General features: G+C 49.9%; 1 protein-coding gene across 3 annotated transcripts in view; it reads right to left on the bottom strand.

Annotated features, from left to right (window-relative positions):
* Positions 1–15,036, bottom strand: part of SH3GL3 (SH3 domain containing GRB2 like 3, endophilin A3) — a 73,940-nt gene extending 58,904 nt beyond the window's left edge. For all 3 annotated transcript variants that reach the window (XM_066238358.1, XM_066238357.1, XM_066238359.1), the window contains exon 1: positions 14,672–15,036. In XM_066238358.1, the coding sequence (XP_066094455.1) occupies positions 14,672–14,716 (45 nt within the window). In that variant the 5' untranslated portion in view covers positions 14,717–15,036. The remainder of the gene's footprint in view (positions 1–14,671) is intronic.
* Between the last annotated feature and the right edge of the window lie 266 nt (positions 15,037–15,302).

A 15,302-nucleotide genomic window follows, 5' to 3' on the forward strand; every position in this document is an offset into this window, starting at 1 on the left:
AAGGGATCACTCACTCTGCTGTAAACTCCCCCCCCCTCCCATCAAGGCACATATGAGAAGCCATCAATGAACAACTAAGGTGCCGCAACTATGAATTGATGCTTCTCATATCTCTCCCTTCCTGTCTGTCTGTCCTTCTCTCTTTCTTTAAAAAAAAAAAAAAAAAAAAAAAAGGAGGACAGGATGAGAAAAAGAAACTGTATCAGCCCAAAAGAGCTGCCCAAGATGAGCTGCAGGCCAGAACTGCCCCACTGGGGACACCAGCTCAGCCCCGGGCCATGGCGTGAGGACAGGCCATGCTCAAGTCAAAGGAGATGTTTCCGTTAGGAAAAAATAATCAATCTCGAGTCTCCAAACTCTCCAGCAGGGCCGGGAACAAGGCTGCCCCCCACAGTGCTCCGCTGCACTCTGACAAGTGTGTGGTTAGAAAAAGATTGTTTTGCTTCCCTTTCCCAGCCCAAAGTCTCAGTTTCTGAGCAATACATTTTCCCAGTTCACTGTAACTCGGCTCAAAAACAAATCAATGAGGCCATTTCTGGAGGGAACTGTCAGAAGGACCAGTGGGGGCAGGTAGGAGTACTTTAAATGCAGCTCCATCTCAGTAGAGAGAAAGGCACAAATCAGGGGAAACCAATGCCCGCCTAACCTCCTGGCGACATCAACCCTGGTCCCAAAGTCATCCACTAAGGGGTCATTTCAGCTTGTCTCTAGCCCCTGCAGATCTTTCCAGGCTTGTTCTGGCCCCACAAAGTGCCAACTGTGTGTTCTGGAAAAAGGTCCAGCATCTCCATATGCCTGTTACCTCACCTGTTAAATAGGGACAGACATACCTTCTTCACAGACTTGAGAGAATCATATGAGGTAAGCATGCACAGTGTGCCTGGCACATGGTTATTTTATTATTAGATCAAACGGGGATAAAAATGGAGTTTGCTATTCATTATTATGAGAGGGTAGATACATGAACTTATAGTGACAGGCTCTAAAGACACATAAAGATAAAAACAATAGCAGAAGAATTGTATAGGGTTAAGGGCGGACATTTTCCCCTTTTAAAAAAATTTGTGCCCTGGCCGGTTGGCTCAGCGGTAGAGCGTCAGCCTGGCGTGCAGGAGTCCCAGGTTCGATTACCGGCCAGGGCACACAGGAGAAGCGCCCATCTGCTTCTCCACCCCTCCTGCTCTCCTTCCTCTCTATCTCTCTCTTCCCCTCCCGCAGCCAAGGCTCCACTGGAGCAAAGATGGCCCAGGCACTGAGGATGGCTCTGTGGCCTCTGCCTCAGGTGCTAGAATGGCTCTGGATGCAACAGAGAGACACCCCAGATGGGCAGAGCATCGCCCCCTGGTGGGCATGCCGGGTGGATCCCGGTCAGGCGCATGCGGGAGTCTGTCTGACTGCCTTCCCATTTCCAGCTTCGGAAAAATGAAAAGAAAAAAAAATCAGAAAAAAAAAATTGCATTTGTGTTGTAATCATTTTAAAATAAAAATTGCAGAAATTATTTTCATGCCCAAAGAATCAACTAAAAATTAATTTTCCTCCAAAGGACTCTCATCTTACATTGTAATGAACACAGGAAATGTAATTAGACTGACAAAGAACCTGAAGGAACTTAATGAATAATTACATAATAAGAAAAACTAGGCCCTGGCCAGGGGCTGAGTGGATAGAACGTCAGCCTGGCTTACGCACATCCCAGGTTCAATACCCAGTCATAGGAGAAGCAACCTTCTGCTTCTCCACCCATCCTTCCTCCCTCCTCCCTTCCCATACCCAGTGGCTCAATGGGTCTGAGCATGGTCCCAGGTGCAGAGGATAGCTCCATTGGACCACATTGGCCTCAGGCACTAAAAAAAGCTCAGTCCTTGAGCACCGGACCCAGATGGGGTTGCCAGGTGGATCGTGGTGGGAGTATATGCTGGAGTCTGACTCAGTGTCTCCCCTCATCTCACCTAAAAAGAAAAGAAAAGAAAAGCTAACAATTACTACAAGGCAAGCCTTCTACCAAGGGCCTTACACGTGTCCACTCTGTGAATCCGCATCAAAAGCCTAGGAAAGAGGCACTGTTATTATGTCCATTTTACAAATGAGAAAATTGGAGCACAATAAGCAGGGTACCCAAGATCACAGAGCTGGGGGTGGCAGAGGCCACGTTCCACACAGAGGCAGAGGATGCTGTGAGAGCCCCCACCCCCCCGAGCTCACTCAACTACAAGCTCAAGACTGTTGACGGCGAAGCTACAAACTTCAGGCTCCATCTGTTTTTTGTTTTGTTTTTGTTCTCAAGCTACACGAACAACATCAGCCCATGTGGCAGGCAAACTAGAGGGCTTCCAATAATTAATGTTCCCAAGAGCAGCCCTTAGCAAACAACGGCTGGGGCAGTTGGTAGATAAATGCCTCAGCACCTGCCTCTGGCTGGGATAACACTCACATCTCTCTGAGACTTCCCCAACAGGCCTGAGGCCCAAGTGCCCTCAAAGGTCACTAACTTGCTAGCACACCTTGACTGGCTGCTTCTGTTCCCTGTGGGTTTTTCTGGGATCACCTCAAAACCAAAAAAAAAACATACAAAAAATGACCTTGCCACCCATTCTTGTCTCAAGGTCTGCTGGAGAGGAGGGGCTGCCAACCCAGAAACCAGCGCACAGTAGAGCGCTGCTACGCACACCCCACACACGCTGACCACCAGGCTCCCCTCCAGCATCAAGGAAAGCACAGGCACATTGCTTCAGGGGCGACCCCAAAGTGCGCACCTTCGGAGGGTCCCGACAACAGGCACCGAGCCCTTAAATCATGAATTGTCGCCCTGGCAGGTTGGCTCAGTGGTAGAGCGTCGGCCTGGCGTGCAGAAGTCCCGGGTTCGATTCCCGGCCAGGGCACACAGGAGAAGCGCCCATCTGCTTCTCCACCCCTCCCCCTCTCCTTCTTCTCTGTCTCTCTCTTCCCCTCCTGCAGCCAAGGCTCCATTGGAGCAAAGATGGCCCTGGCGCTGAGGATGGCTCCTTGGCCTCTGCCCCAGGCGCTGGAGTGGCTCTGGTTGCAACAGAGCGACGCCCTGGAGGGGCAGAGCGTCGCCCCCTGGTGGGCAGAGCGTCACCCCCTGGTGGGCGTGCCGGGTGGATCCCGGTTGGGCGCATGCGGGAATCTGTCAGACTGTCTCTCCCCGTTTCCAGCTTCAGAAAAATACAAAAAAAAAAATCATGAATTGTTAAGCGCTGGCCTGAATGTGTGTGGCCCGGCGTCTGGGGAGTTTGCAGGGATTTCAGGGACCTGAGGCGTCACCCAGCAGGCCTTTTGCTCCCCAGGGGCCCAGCGAAGCGTTCTCACGAAGCACAGCGAGCCTGTGAGGGGGAAGCTCGGCCAAGGAGCAGAGGCTGACTTTCTATCCCGGGCACGAGGCCGCCTGGGAAAGTTACCAGCGAGCATTTCTCACACGTGTGTTACATGGCAAGCCCAGCGCTCGACACATACATGCATTCGCCAATTTAATCCACTGAGATTCTCCCCACTGTGCAGAACAGGGGACTGGGGTTTACAGAAGGGGAGTGACTTGTCCACGGTCATGCATCTACTAGACAGCTTAGCTGAGACACGTACCAGGTGTCCCCACGTGGCTGGGGCTTCTGGGCTCAATTATCTGCAGAGATACACAGCCCCAATCTCTGCTATCCCTGCTCAGCATCAATGCGCAGATGTGAGGAGCACTAGTCTGCAGCCCCCTCCTGCTCACAGTGCTCCTCCCGTAGGGCCCACCATATCCAGGACCTGCAGGTCCTCCCAAGTCTTGTCTTCTCTGACCCTGTCCCGTTAGCTTTCAGTTAAATGACTTGGCCCTCACTGCCCATCATCCTGTGGGCCTTGGTGATGTCCCCAGCCCATACCCACCTACTCTCACTCCCCAAACGCCTGCTATAAGATCGAAGTGGCAAATGGAAGAAAACACATTCTCGGATTATACTTTCCTTTACCCTGAGTCTATGAGCCTTGTTCTCAAAGAAGTGAATTTAAATCAACCCAGTAACATCTGTTTCTTAACACTCTAGGCTGGTCTTCTGACATCACGCGCCTTGTGCTAACAAGGCGCTCCAAAGAATTTGTCAAGTACAGCCATTTCGGCTGAGCTGCCTTCTCAAAGAACCCCCTCTAAGTCTCCCAAGGAGACAAATGCACCGCGTTTCTTTAAAATATGCAAGTCTGGCAACTCGAAAGGGTACCATCTGGTTCACATCATTTCTGCATGAGGTTTCTGAAAAGCTGATAGCACGTGCATGGGCCTCTGCCGCCACGGAACAGCCCGTTCCCGCCGCACAAACGGGCTCGGGGAATGGAGGCCAGGACGGGCCGTGGTCCTCGCAAGGGGGTCCAATGCTCAAGTCCCTTAGAACACGGCTCACGAGTGAAAATACACGTACTGAAGCGAAGTTATGCAAGACAGGAAAGATACACAGGAAAACAGCATCACCCTCAGAATCTCTTTGAGCTCCGGGAAAAGGAAGTCGTGACGCTGGCAGGAAAAGCTCGCTGGGTCTCTTTCAAACTGAAGCCAGGAGAAGGCGGAAGATAGTCGGAATAATTAAAACAAGAAGGACGGATGACGGAAGTGGGCGGAACCCAACCAGGCGAGCGGAGCAAGGGCTGTTTCCCTGGCGAGGAATCCCTAACGCCAGTGACCTGTAACCAAAAAAAAAAAACAAAAAAAAAAAAACGCTTCTTGGGTTCCTGTCCACAGACCAGGGCCGCCCTTCTCCAGCACCGCCCACTGCGGACAGAGGCGTCCAGTGAGTGACAGTGACAGCCAGTGAGGCATGAGCAGAGGTGACTTCAGGGTCCAGGAGTCCCCTGACTTACAAAGGAAGACTCTATTCCAGAGGGAGGCCCTTCCCAGGGCATCAGGATGGGTCGGATTGGTTGAGCGATTGGAGATTTTCCAAACAATGCACAACCCAAGTGCAGACACAGACCAAACGTTTTCAGCATTTCGTCCAGGGCTCCCGGAATGTGCACACCAACATCCACCAGTTCCCCCGACAGACGGCTCAGAGCAGAGGTTGGGGCTTTTCTGGGAAGGGCCAGATACTAATATCTCAGGCTGCGCACGGACGGTCTCGTCATAGCTGTTCACCTCCGCCATTACGGGGAAACTGTGGCCGGAGACAGCACGTGTGCAAAAGAGCATGGCGCTCTTCCAATAAAACTTTATAAATATGGGATCTGGATCACACGTAATTATCATGTATCATAAAATAATATTCTTTAATTTTTTTTCCAACCATTAAAATATTATAAAAATCATTAGCTCACAGCCCTGGCCGGTTGGCTCAGTGGTAGAGCTTCGGCCTGGTGTGCAGGAGTCCTGGGTTCAATTCCCGGCCACGGCACACAGGAGAAGCGCCCATCTGCTTTTTCACCCCTCCCCCTCTCCTTCTTCTCTGTCTCTCTCTTCCCCTCCCGCAGCTGAGGCTCCATTGGAACAAAGTTGGCCCGGGCGCTGAGGATGGCTCCATAGCCTCTGCCTCAGGCGCTAGAATGGCTCTGGTTGCAACAGAGCAACGCCCCAGATGGGCAGAGCATCGCCCCCTGGTGGGCGTGCTAGGTGGATCCCGGTCGGGCGCATGCAGGAGTCTGTCTGACTGCCTCCCCGTTTCCAGCTTCAGAAAAATGCAAAAAAAATAAAAAACAAAAATAAATTTTAAAAAATCATTAGCTCACAGGCTGTACCAAAAAATAGGGGGTGGACCACATTTGGCCCGCGGCTATGGTTTCCAGCCCCTGGATTAAAGCTCCTATGGGACAGAGTCTAAACAGGTGATGTCTGATTCCAATGAATGAGGAAGGCCCCTTGACGTGCACAAAGACTAAAATCATGAGGAAGACACTGAAGGACGACAGTGGGCTTATCTCATAAACGGTGACAAGTACTAAACCATACCTGCCGAGGAATCACACAGGCCTGTCCCTGAGTCCCCACAAGGCTTTTACACGGGTAAAGAGGGCTAAGAACAGCACCTTCTTTATAGAGCTGGCATGAGGATGAAACACGGTCCTGCTTCTAAAAACATCTTGCAAGGCACCCGGTCCTCTGCAAAATTACACTAATCAGCACTAACACTCGTGGAGTGACTGGTCGGTTGATGGCAAAACATTTTTCCTGGTTGTGACAATAAGGTTTTTAGAAGTCCTGACTCCTCATTTATAAAAGCCAACACGTAACACAAAGTAGACGCCAGAGTTAAACACAAAATGAACACAACAAAGGGAACATTTAACTTTGGTGCCATGCTTGAGTTCCCCAGCTGTCGAGAATCGAGAAACCTCAAATTTCTGTAAGGTTGTGCACGTGAAGTCATGAAAAAAAGAATGCAGCCATGAATAGTCATGTGTTCACACAACAGCATTTCTGAAGACTCTCTGTGTGATAAGCAGTTTCTAATTTCAAGTAGGAGGGGCCCAACAAGTAACCAAAATAATTTCAGCACAATAAACATGACACTATTGATGGGTGGACGCCCAGAGGTCAGGAGCAGTGAGGACAGCAACCACTTCAAAGAAGGAAAAAGAGGCTCTGGCCGGTGGCTCAGTGGATGCCTGGCATGCAAACATCCTGGGTTCAATTCCTGGTCAGGGCACACAGGAGAAATGACCATTTGCTTCTTTCCCTCTTCCCCTCCTACAGCCAGTGGCTTGACTGAGTGTAGCCCTGGTGCTGAGGATAATTCAGTTGGTCAAAGCACATCAACCTCAGGCACTAAAAGTAGCTTGGTACTTCAGCATCAGCCATGAATGGGGTTGCCAGGTAGATTTTGGTCAGGTTGTGTGTGGGAGTCTGCCTCACTATCTCCCTTACTCTCATCTAAAAAAAAATAGTAATAATGAAAATTTAATAAAATAAAATAAAGAAGGAAGAGGGAGGCTCTGGCTGGGTAGCTCAGGTGGTTAGAGCATCGTCCCTATACAACAAGGTTGCAGGTTCAATCCCCAGTCAGGATACATACAAGAATCAACTAGTGGATGCATAAATAAGTGGAACAAAAGATTGATCTCTCTCTCTCTCCCCACCCTTCCTCTCATTCTAAAAATAATAAGTAATAAAAATAAAAATGAAGACTGTGACTGTGGATGAGGAAGGAAAATAGAGGAAGCTGAGGAGGTTGGAGCCCTGCGGGCTCTGAGATGAGGGGACAGAGACTTTCCAGGAAGTAGTGATACCAGAACAAAGGAGTGGATGAGCTCAAGGCTCCTGGAAAACAGAGCTAGAAGCTGCTAGAAGGAGCTGGGCCAGCAGGAAAGGTCACTGCACACCAACTTAAGGAGCTGAGAGTCTAGTCTATGCCTCTGGGGACCCCACAGCAACTGGGAAGGGAAATGACACGGTCAAATCTCACCATCATGAGAAATCAACCCTAAAGAGATGGGACCACGTGTTTTAGACCATGACTGTCTTTTCTTGGAAAAAGCACTTGGACTAAGACATCAATCTGAATAGTAGAAATCCAGGATGAATGAAGTTCAAGGATCTTGGCTGACCCTTTTCAAACAAATTTTACAAGTTCTATAAAATGTATTAAAGTCTGTCTTAAGATACGTAACTTTTACTTTTGACATGCTGAGGCTCAGTGAAAGCACCCAAGAGGAGGTTCTATCTGCCTTAGAATATTCTAGAAACTACTTCTTCTCAAAATACTTCCAAATAGGCCCTAGCTGGGTAACACAATTGGTTAGAGAGTCATGCTGATATGCAAAGGTTGCAGGTTCAATCCCTGGTCAGGGCACATACAGAATCAGATCGATGTTTCTGTCTCTCTCTCTCTCTCTCTCTGCCTCTCTAAAATCAATAAATAAAAAAAATTAATATATATTTACAAATAGGTCACACAAGCAAAGCACGGGCTCCGCCTCATGTCTGGCCAGGATTTGCACACTGGCATGAGCTGCCCGCTCCCTCCTGAGCCTGGTTCTGCTGCTCCGCCCACTCGCCGGGATCACGTGGGGACAGCTCTCTGCCCTCACTCCGGACCACCTCACAGTCACCACACTAGGCCAGCTGGGCTCCTGCAAACAGCCCGACACCACAGTACATGGGCAAATAGATGCTCAGTTCGGTTCCACCCAATCTGCATGCCAACAATGTCTCCAGGAACTCTGGACCAAACGCCAAGAGCTGTCTCTACAGAAACCATCTTTAGATCCTAAGCAAGTACCAGCAACACCGTGGGCGTTGGATTTTGGAATCGTCCTGCTACTATTCCAAACCTGAGAAAGAGCGGGCCTGCAGGGGGGCCTGTGAGCCACGCGTGTACGCCTCAGCCTTTTAAGCAGAAGGCAGAAGTTGCCAACTACTTGACAGCAGGTGTATGAATTCATCTCATGTGTTTTTCTTTTGGGATGAACAGCTTTTTAATATTTTAATTAATTGCCAATATTTCAAAACTAGGAAATGTGACCGAAAATCTGGGTTTTGACCCTGGCCAGGTAGCTCAGTTGGTTAGAGTACCATCCGCATACACCAAGGTTGCAAGTTTTATGCCTGGTCAGTCAGAGCATGAAGGAAGGAAGGAAAGGAAGGAAAGGAAGGAAAGGAAGGAAGGAAGGAAGGAAGGAAGGAAGGAAGGAAGGAAGGAAGGAAGGAAGGAAATCGATTTTTTTTCTCTCTCTCTCCTCTCCCTGTAAGATCAATTAAAAGAAAAAAAAATCTGGGTTTTGAACATTCCTCCCCCCAAATCACAAGGATCTAGGTAAACAACAGGTTGGAGTTAAACAGAAACAGACTATTAGTGGATGGCTGCTGAGCACCTACTACGTGCCAAGCAGTGTTTAAAAGGTTTAGAGGACAAGCAATTATCAGACAGTCGTATCTGCTAAGAAGGGATGTTAACTGGGTACCACGAACGACTTACAACTCAGGCAACTAACTCCTCTACCTGCCGACAAAAGGATCCAGGAAAGAAGAAACGTAACCGGGAGACGGGCGCACCAGCAGGAGCCAAATCCCTGAAAAAATGAGCAGATATGGAGCTCAAAACAGGAGAGAGAGCAGCCAGCCAGGTGTGCCGGGTCCTTGTCCCAGCAGGAGAAACAGGTGCACCCACACCTTCGCTGACGCATCCCTCTGGACTTTGGAACTGTGTCCTATAAGGAGACAGAACTCAGTGTGGGTGACAGGAGAGGGCTCAGATGTCCGGCTCACTAGGGAGCACCCAAGTCCTCCAGGTTGGGTTAGCAGCAGCTTCTACCGTGGACGGAGCTCATGAGCAGGGAGCACGTGCGGTCATCAGTGTTGGAGAAAGATGCATCCAGTGCGGGGGACAGACAGCACGACCCAGTGAACCCGGAAGAAAGTCACAAGAAACAACGCCGGGCTCAGAAACGTCACTGCTGTTGGTGCCAGGGTCCAAACTCATGGGGATGACCTTGGGAATAGCAGGGAAGAGCCCCCGGAAATAGTTAGAATAGTCAGAACTGCAACAATGCCTATTGCTTCCCTAGCCCCCTCCCCCGACTAAACACCTTCCCAGGTTTCTACTGAAAAGCAAAATCCAATTCTCCACATTTTGCTAATGGAGATTCTCTTTTTTCCCTTTTTTTTCCAATTGAGAGGAGGGGAGATAGAGAGACAGATTCCTGCATGTACCCCAACCAGGATCCACCCAGCAACCCCATCTACAGCTGATGCTCTGCCCATCTGGGGCCATGCTCACAACTGAGCTATTTTTAGCGCCTGAGGCAGAGGCTCCACTGAACCATCCTCAGCGCCCAGCGCCAATGTGCTCAAAGCAATCAAGCCATGGCTGCAGGAGGAGAAGAGAGAGAGAGATGGGAAGGGGTGGAGAAACAGATGGTCACTTCTCCTGTGTGCCCTGACCAGGAATCAAACCCTGGACATCCACATGCCAGCCAACAATCTATCACTGAGCCAACTGGCCAGGGTCTGATGGAGACCCTTTAGAATATGTTTGCCAATTATTCAGGCAAATAAAATAGCATGTAAGTTCTGTTTACTGGCAGTTTTATTTTATAGGTAAAGCATGCCAACAATAACCCCTCCCAAATGCATGCTACACCCCCACACACACCCACTTAACTTTGGGAAATATAATTTACAGTCACTTTTTAAATAAAACTGAAAAGTTAATCTGCGGCCCTGACTTGTTTGCTCAGTGGTAGAGTGTCGGCCTGGTGTGTGGATATCCCAGGTTCAATTCCGGGTCAGGACCCACAGGAGAAGCGCCCATCTGCTTCTCCATCCCTCTCCCTTTCCCTTGTCTATCTCTCTTTTCCCTTCCTGCAGTCATGGCTCAATTGGAGCAAGCTGACCCCAGGTGCTGAGGATGGCTCCATGACCTCCCCTCAGACACTAAGAAGCACTGAGCTGCTGAGCAACGGAGCAGCATCCCAGATGGGCAGAGTATCGCCCCCTAGTGGGCTTGCCGGGTGGATCCCAGTCAGGGCACATGCGGGAGTCTGTCTCCGCCTCCCCTCCTCTCGCTGAATTTAAAAAAAATAATAATTAATTTGAAAAAATATCCGTCCTAAAAAAATTCCTGCTTTCAAATGCATTTTAAGATCAAATTCCAAATGATACCCTAAGTGACATTTACTTTAGAGGAAAAAAGTTACCAGAGGTCAGAAATACGTGGATTGTACTGTGTCCTTCAAATATTACAAAAATCAATTTGGTGCGAACATGTATGCTTGCACCCTGACTTAAAAAATAATACTGTGTAGGTTTAGGGATTAATTCATGAAGCAATCGATGTGGATGGGAGCAAGAATGTTTCAAGCTCAACCTATTTTCTGATGCATCTAAGAGAAAAATATAAATCATTATGGATTTTGCAAAGTGCAGTTTTATCTTTGTCTCTAATGAGAAAATGAAACAAGAGCCATTCACTGCCTCTCGAGAGAGTCTCATAATATACAGAGAACATCTTTCTCAGAACTGTTTGCCCATAAATAGCCAGTCGGTCATTACAGGGCAAATGTCCGGGCTGCCTGCAACTGCTCATTTTTCTGGTTAATGCATTAAAAGAGAAAGAGAAAAAGTTACCCCCAAAAGCTGTCTCGCATGCCCATATTCCCTGTTGTTGTTGTTGTTGTTGGGTCACGTACCCTGGGGCTCAAGGGCACTGCTGTGTAAGGACAGAAAAAGGTCAGTTTAACGTAAGCCCACACTGTCATCGGCATCTAGTGTCAGCACTAGCTGGTTAGTTCTGGGAGAGAAGAAGGCAGAGAGGAGATGTAACTCTTCCCTAGACCTTCATGGGATGGGGAACCAGCTCCCGGAAACCCAGAGGGAGACACAGTGCCAGTCAGAGCAAGCGCAGGTGTGGCCTGAGGCCCCACGCCAATGACAATGAACACGCTGCGGAGCAGCGGCACGGGTGTGGTTATCGGGTGTGAACATTTTTCCTGGTCCAGCGCCGCATTTCACAGGAAACCACAATCCCATCGGCGATCTATTAATATTTGTGTGCACCTCTAGTAACTCAAGCTGCACCCCAACAAAAGACTTTAACAATGTATTTAATTACATACTTGGGACACTGGGGTTCCAGTCCCGGATGCTGCAGGAAAGAATTACACTTTGTATTTGACCCAGACCCTTCTCATTTCAGTTTTATTCCTCCCTCTTTCCTGCCGGTCTCCACGTGCTCCCCACACAGTGCTGAACCCCTGTGTTTACAGCTCTTCATTCTCTGCAAAGGGATTTTTTTTTTCCTTCAGGGGTCAGTGAAGGATCAAGAAAGAAGAACCAGTTAACCAGGAGGCTATCGGTCACTTTAACTTGCCTACCATTGACAGAGATCATATGTCAGTCAGGGTCCTGGCTCCCTTATTTGTAAAAGACTTCTCTTATCAACTTTGTCTTTGTCTAAAATACTTTAAGTGGATTACTTAAACACTTCAGGACTGGAAAATATATATCTCTATATACACACATATCTATATACACACATATACACACACTGTATTGAGATATAAAACGCATACCATATAATCTGCCTATTAAGTGTGCAATTCAGTGGTTTTTAGTATATTCACAGAACTGTGCACTTAATTTTAGAACAGAGATGCAGCTTCTAAATCCTCTAATCCAGGGGTAGTCAACCTTTTTATACCTACCGCTCACTTTTGTATCTCTGTTAGTAGTAAAATTTTCTAACCGCCCACCGGTTCCACAGTAATGGTGATTTATAAAGTAGGGAAGTAATTTTACTTTATAAAATTTATAAAGCAGAGTTACAGCAAGTTAAAGCATATAATAATGATTACTTACCAAGTATTTTATGTTGGATTTTCGCTAAGTTTGGCAGAATAGATCTTTATAAAACAACTTACTATAGTTAAATCTGTCTTTTTATTTATACTTTGGTTGCTCCGCTACTACCCGCCATGAAAGCTGGAATGCCCACTAGTGGACTGTAGGGACCAGGTTGACTAGCACCGCTCTAATTCATCACAAAGAGAGAAACCAAGGTCCAGAGGAGTTAAGTCACATTCCCAGGGTCACAGAGCTGGCCAGTGGCAGAGCCAGGCCTGGACCCCTGGAGATGATTAAGCCACTGACATCATCCAGGACTCCCGTTCCCCTGCCCTGGGAAAGCTCTACATGAATTAAAACCTGCTGTTAAAATGTCTAAGAGAAACATTTGCTGTTAAAATATCCTGCTCCCTCTTATATTAAACTCAGCCTAATTTCTTTGCCAAATCTGTCACATTGCAAGAGTTCTTAGAAAGACTTCTAGAACAGATAAAAATCTATCTAGGGGGCACTCTGACTACAAAAATGACCAGAGAGAATCTGTGATATCTTTCTTTTCAGATAAATTCATGAAGATTTCAGCCAATACAAAAAAAAAGCTAAATTAGACCCTCTGCTCATTTGGTTCGTAATGCACTGATTACAGGGCGTTAACCCAAACAGCCTCATCATATTTTTCCAATACCAATAACTTCCTAAGATTTCAACCATTAGTCATGCTGGTTAGTGGTCAGAAACCAACCTGAATTACCCAAGGGCTTACGGGTTGGTTCTCTCTCAGATTTGCTTCTATGATGCCCATACCCAACCAGCAAAAGGAAATTTTTCAAAAGAGGAGGTTGATTCCCTGTCAATGAGAAGGAAGCCAGAGTGACAAGTACAGCCAGTGATGGCTCTGGCATTGACCTCCGCACGGTGGCACCCAGCCTGAGAGCCAGGTCCTGGTTCACAGCAGCTCTGTTGGAGGTCCCTGCTCCCTGGGTTCCCGTGACACTCTTCTCTCCCTTGCATGCGCCCACTTCCTTCCTTCCTGTGTTTCTCCACCCAAAAACGTTCATTTCTTCTGTGTTCCTATATTGAGTAGCCACTCTTACCAAGTACTGGGCTACACATGTCCCTAAATGTGGGTGCTCCTTAGAGTCTATATTTAGCTCACTGTGCACTGTCTTACTTTCCATTTGCTCTTTTATTTTTCAATCTCCATTTAGGCTGGAAATGCCAAAAATAAGTCTGTAGCGCCAGTCCTGGCCCCATGCCCTGTACCCCAGGTAAGGATAAGCACCTGCGCCCAAGCCAGTGACATCTGCACGTCCCACAGACCTCTCTAAGTGCCCAGAGTCAGCAGGGAGGCCACCATCGCCCCTCACCAACTGGTCCCTCCGCTGGTTCTTCATCTCCCTGAAGAAAGAGCTCCAGGTCCACCCAGGTCCCCACCCAGCTTCCTCGTGGAAGGGGAGTGAAGGAAGAGAAGAGGAACTGAGGCGACAAGAAGAGAATCCTGTCATCCCAGCTGCTTTTTGGGCCAACTTGTGGGAGACGCAGGATGAGACCTCAGAAATGTGGATGCCGAATGAAGTCTGTCCACCTGGCTGCAGCAAAGTCTGGGGGCTGCGAGGAGGGAGGGACGGAGCAACAGGTGCAGGGGTGCAGGTACAGGACAGGTTTTACAGGGTGAGCTCTGCTGTGGCCGGCTGAGGCTCCAACACTGGAATACGAATTGACTTGTCCACACACACGGATTTCACGCCTCCCTGCCTGTTTTCCTGTTTCCTCTGCTCAGAGCGCCCTTCCTCCTTTCCTCCCAACCCCAACCACAAACTGCTCCTCATATTTAATTCTCCAACGACGTCTCCTCCTCCGAGGATCTTTCCCGTACGCCCCCGCGGTGTTGTCTGCCATCCTCTGCGCGTGGAGGTGTGTCTAACACTGTTTACTTGTCTGTCTCAGTGTCTCACCACCAGATCTGCAGCTCTTTAAGAGCAGCAGCTTGGTGCCCAGCCCGGGGCTATCGGGGGAGGCGGCGGGGGAGGAAGGTCAGCGGTGCGGACCCCGGCCCGGAGCGGGACACACTCGGGTCCACTGCGAAGCGCGCGCCCAGGAAGCGGCGCCACCGGCCCGCCGACCCCCACGCGGGCACCGCTCTCCCTGAGTCCTCCTCACAGCCCCAGGCGGGAGAGGCACGAGCGGGGCCTCCCGACGCCCACCCTCTTCCGCGCGGAGACTCTGAGGCAGCCACCTCCTCTGTCCCCCACAAACCCTCAGAATCTCAGCGGCGCGGGCGGGGGCTGGGAGGAGAGAGGCGGGAAGATATGGAGCCCAAGAGGGGGGCCTTGGAGCGTCAGAGCCCCAAATGCCCCGGAGCCTTGGGGACCCGCCTCCCCAGTGCCCCGCTCCCCGCTCTGCGCCCCTACCTGGCTGGCTTTGTGGAACTGCTTCTTTAGCCCCGCCACCGACATCGCGGCTGTGCCCGGCCAAGCCTGGGTGGTCTCTGGGTTCGGCCGGGCCACGCGCCCGTGACACGCAGGAAGAGCGGGCGCTGGGGCCGGTCCCCGCGCGCTGGGCTCGGCCGGGCCCGCCTCCCACGGCCACGGCCACCTCCACGGCCTCAGCTGCTGTCACACCCGCACACACGCGCGCACGCAGCTGGCAACACAGCGTTCCAGGGCCCCTGCGCAGCCCATTGGTGGAGCCGCGGCGGATGCAAATGAGATGCTGGGGCCGCCCACGCTACATTGTTGCGTGGGGACCCGGAGGACCCCCAGCGGCGGGAAAGTCAGGTTTGGGAAGCTCAGCGTGGAGAGGACCGAGGCTCAGGGTCCCACCGCGCTCCTGGCTGCGCGCAGGTTGAGATGCACCTGGCTTTATGATGGCCTGGGGAGGAGAGACAGGCACCACCTAGCTATGCTTCTGGGATTTGTGGGTAACCTGCTCCACTCACAGGCAACATCGCCTCCCTCCGGCGCAATTAGGTAGGTTTGTGTTTTAAGAAAGGGACACTAAAATGCGCTTTTGAGTAAAGGCTACAAGGGCAAGGGACCTGCG

This window comes from Saccopteryx bilineata, chromosome 7, assembly GCF_036850765.1.
Source record: "Saccopteryx bilineata isolate mSacBil1 chromosome 7, mSacBil1_pri_phased_curated, whole genome shotgun sequence".
In the NCBI taxonomy this organism is placed as follows: domain Eukaryota; kingdom Metazoa; phylum Chordata; class Mammalia; order Chiroptera; family Emballonuridae; genus Saccopteryx; species Saccopteryx bilineata.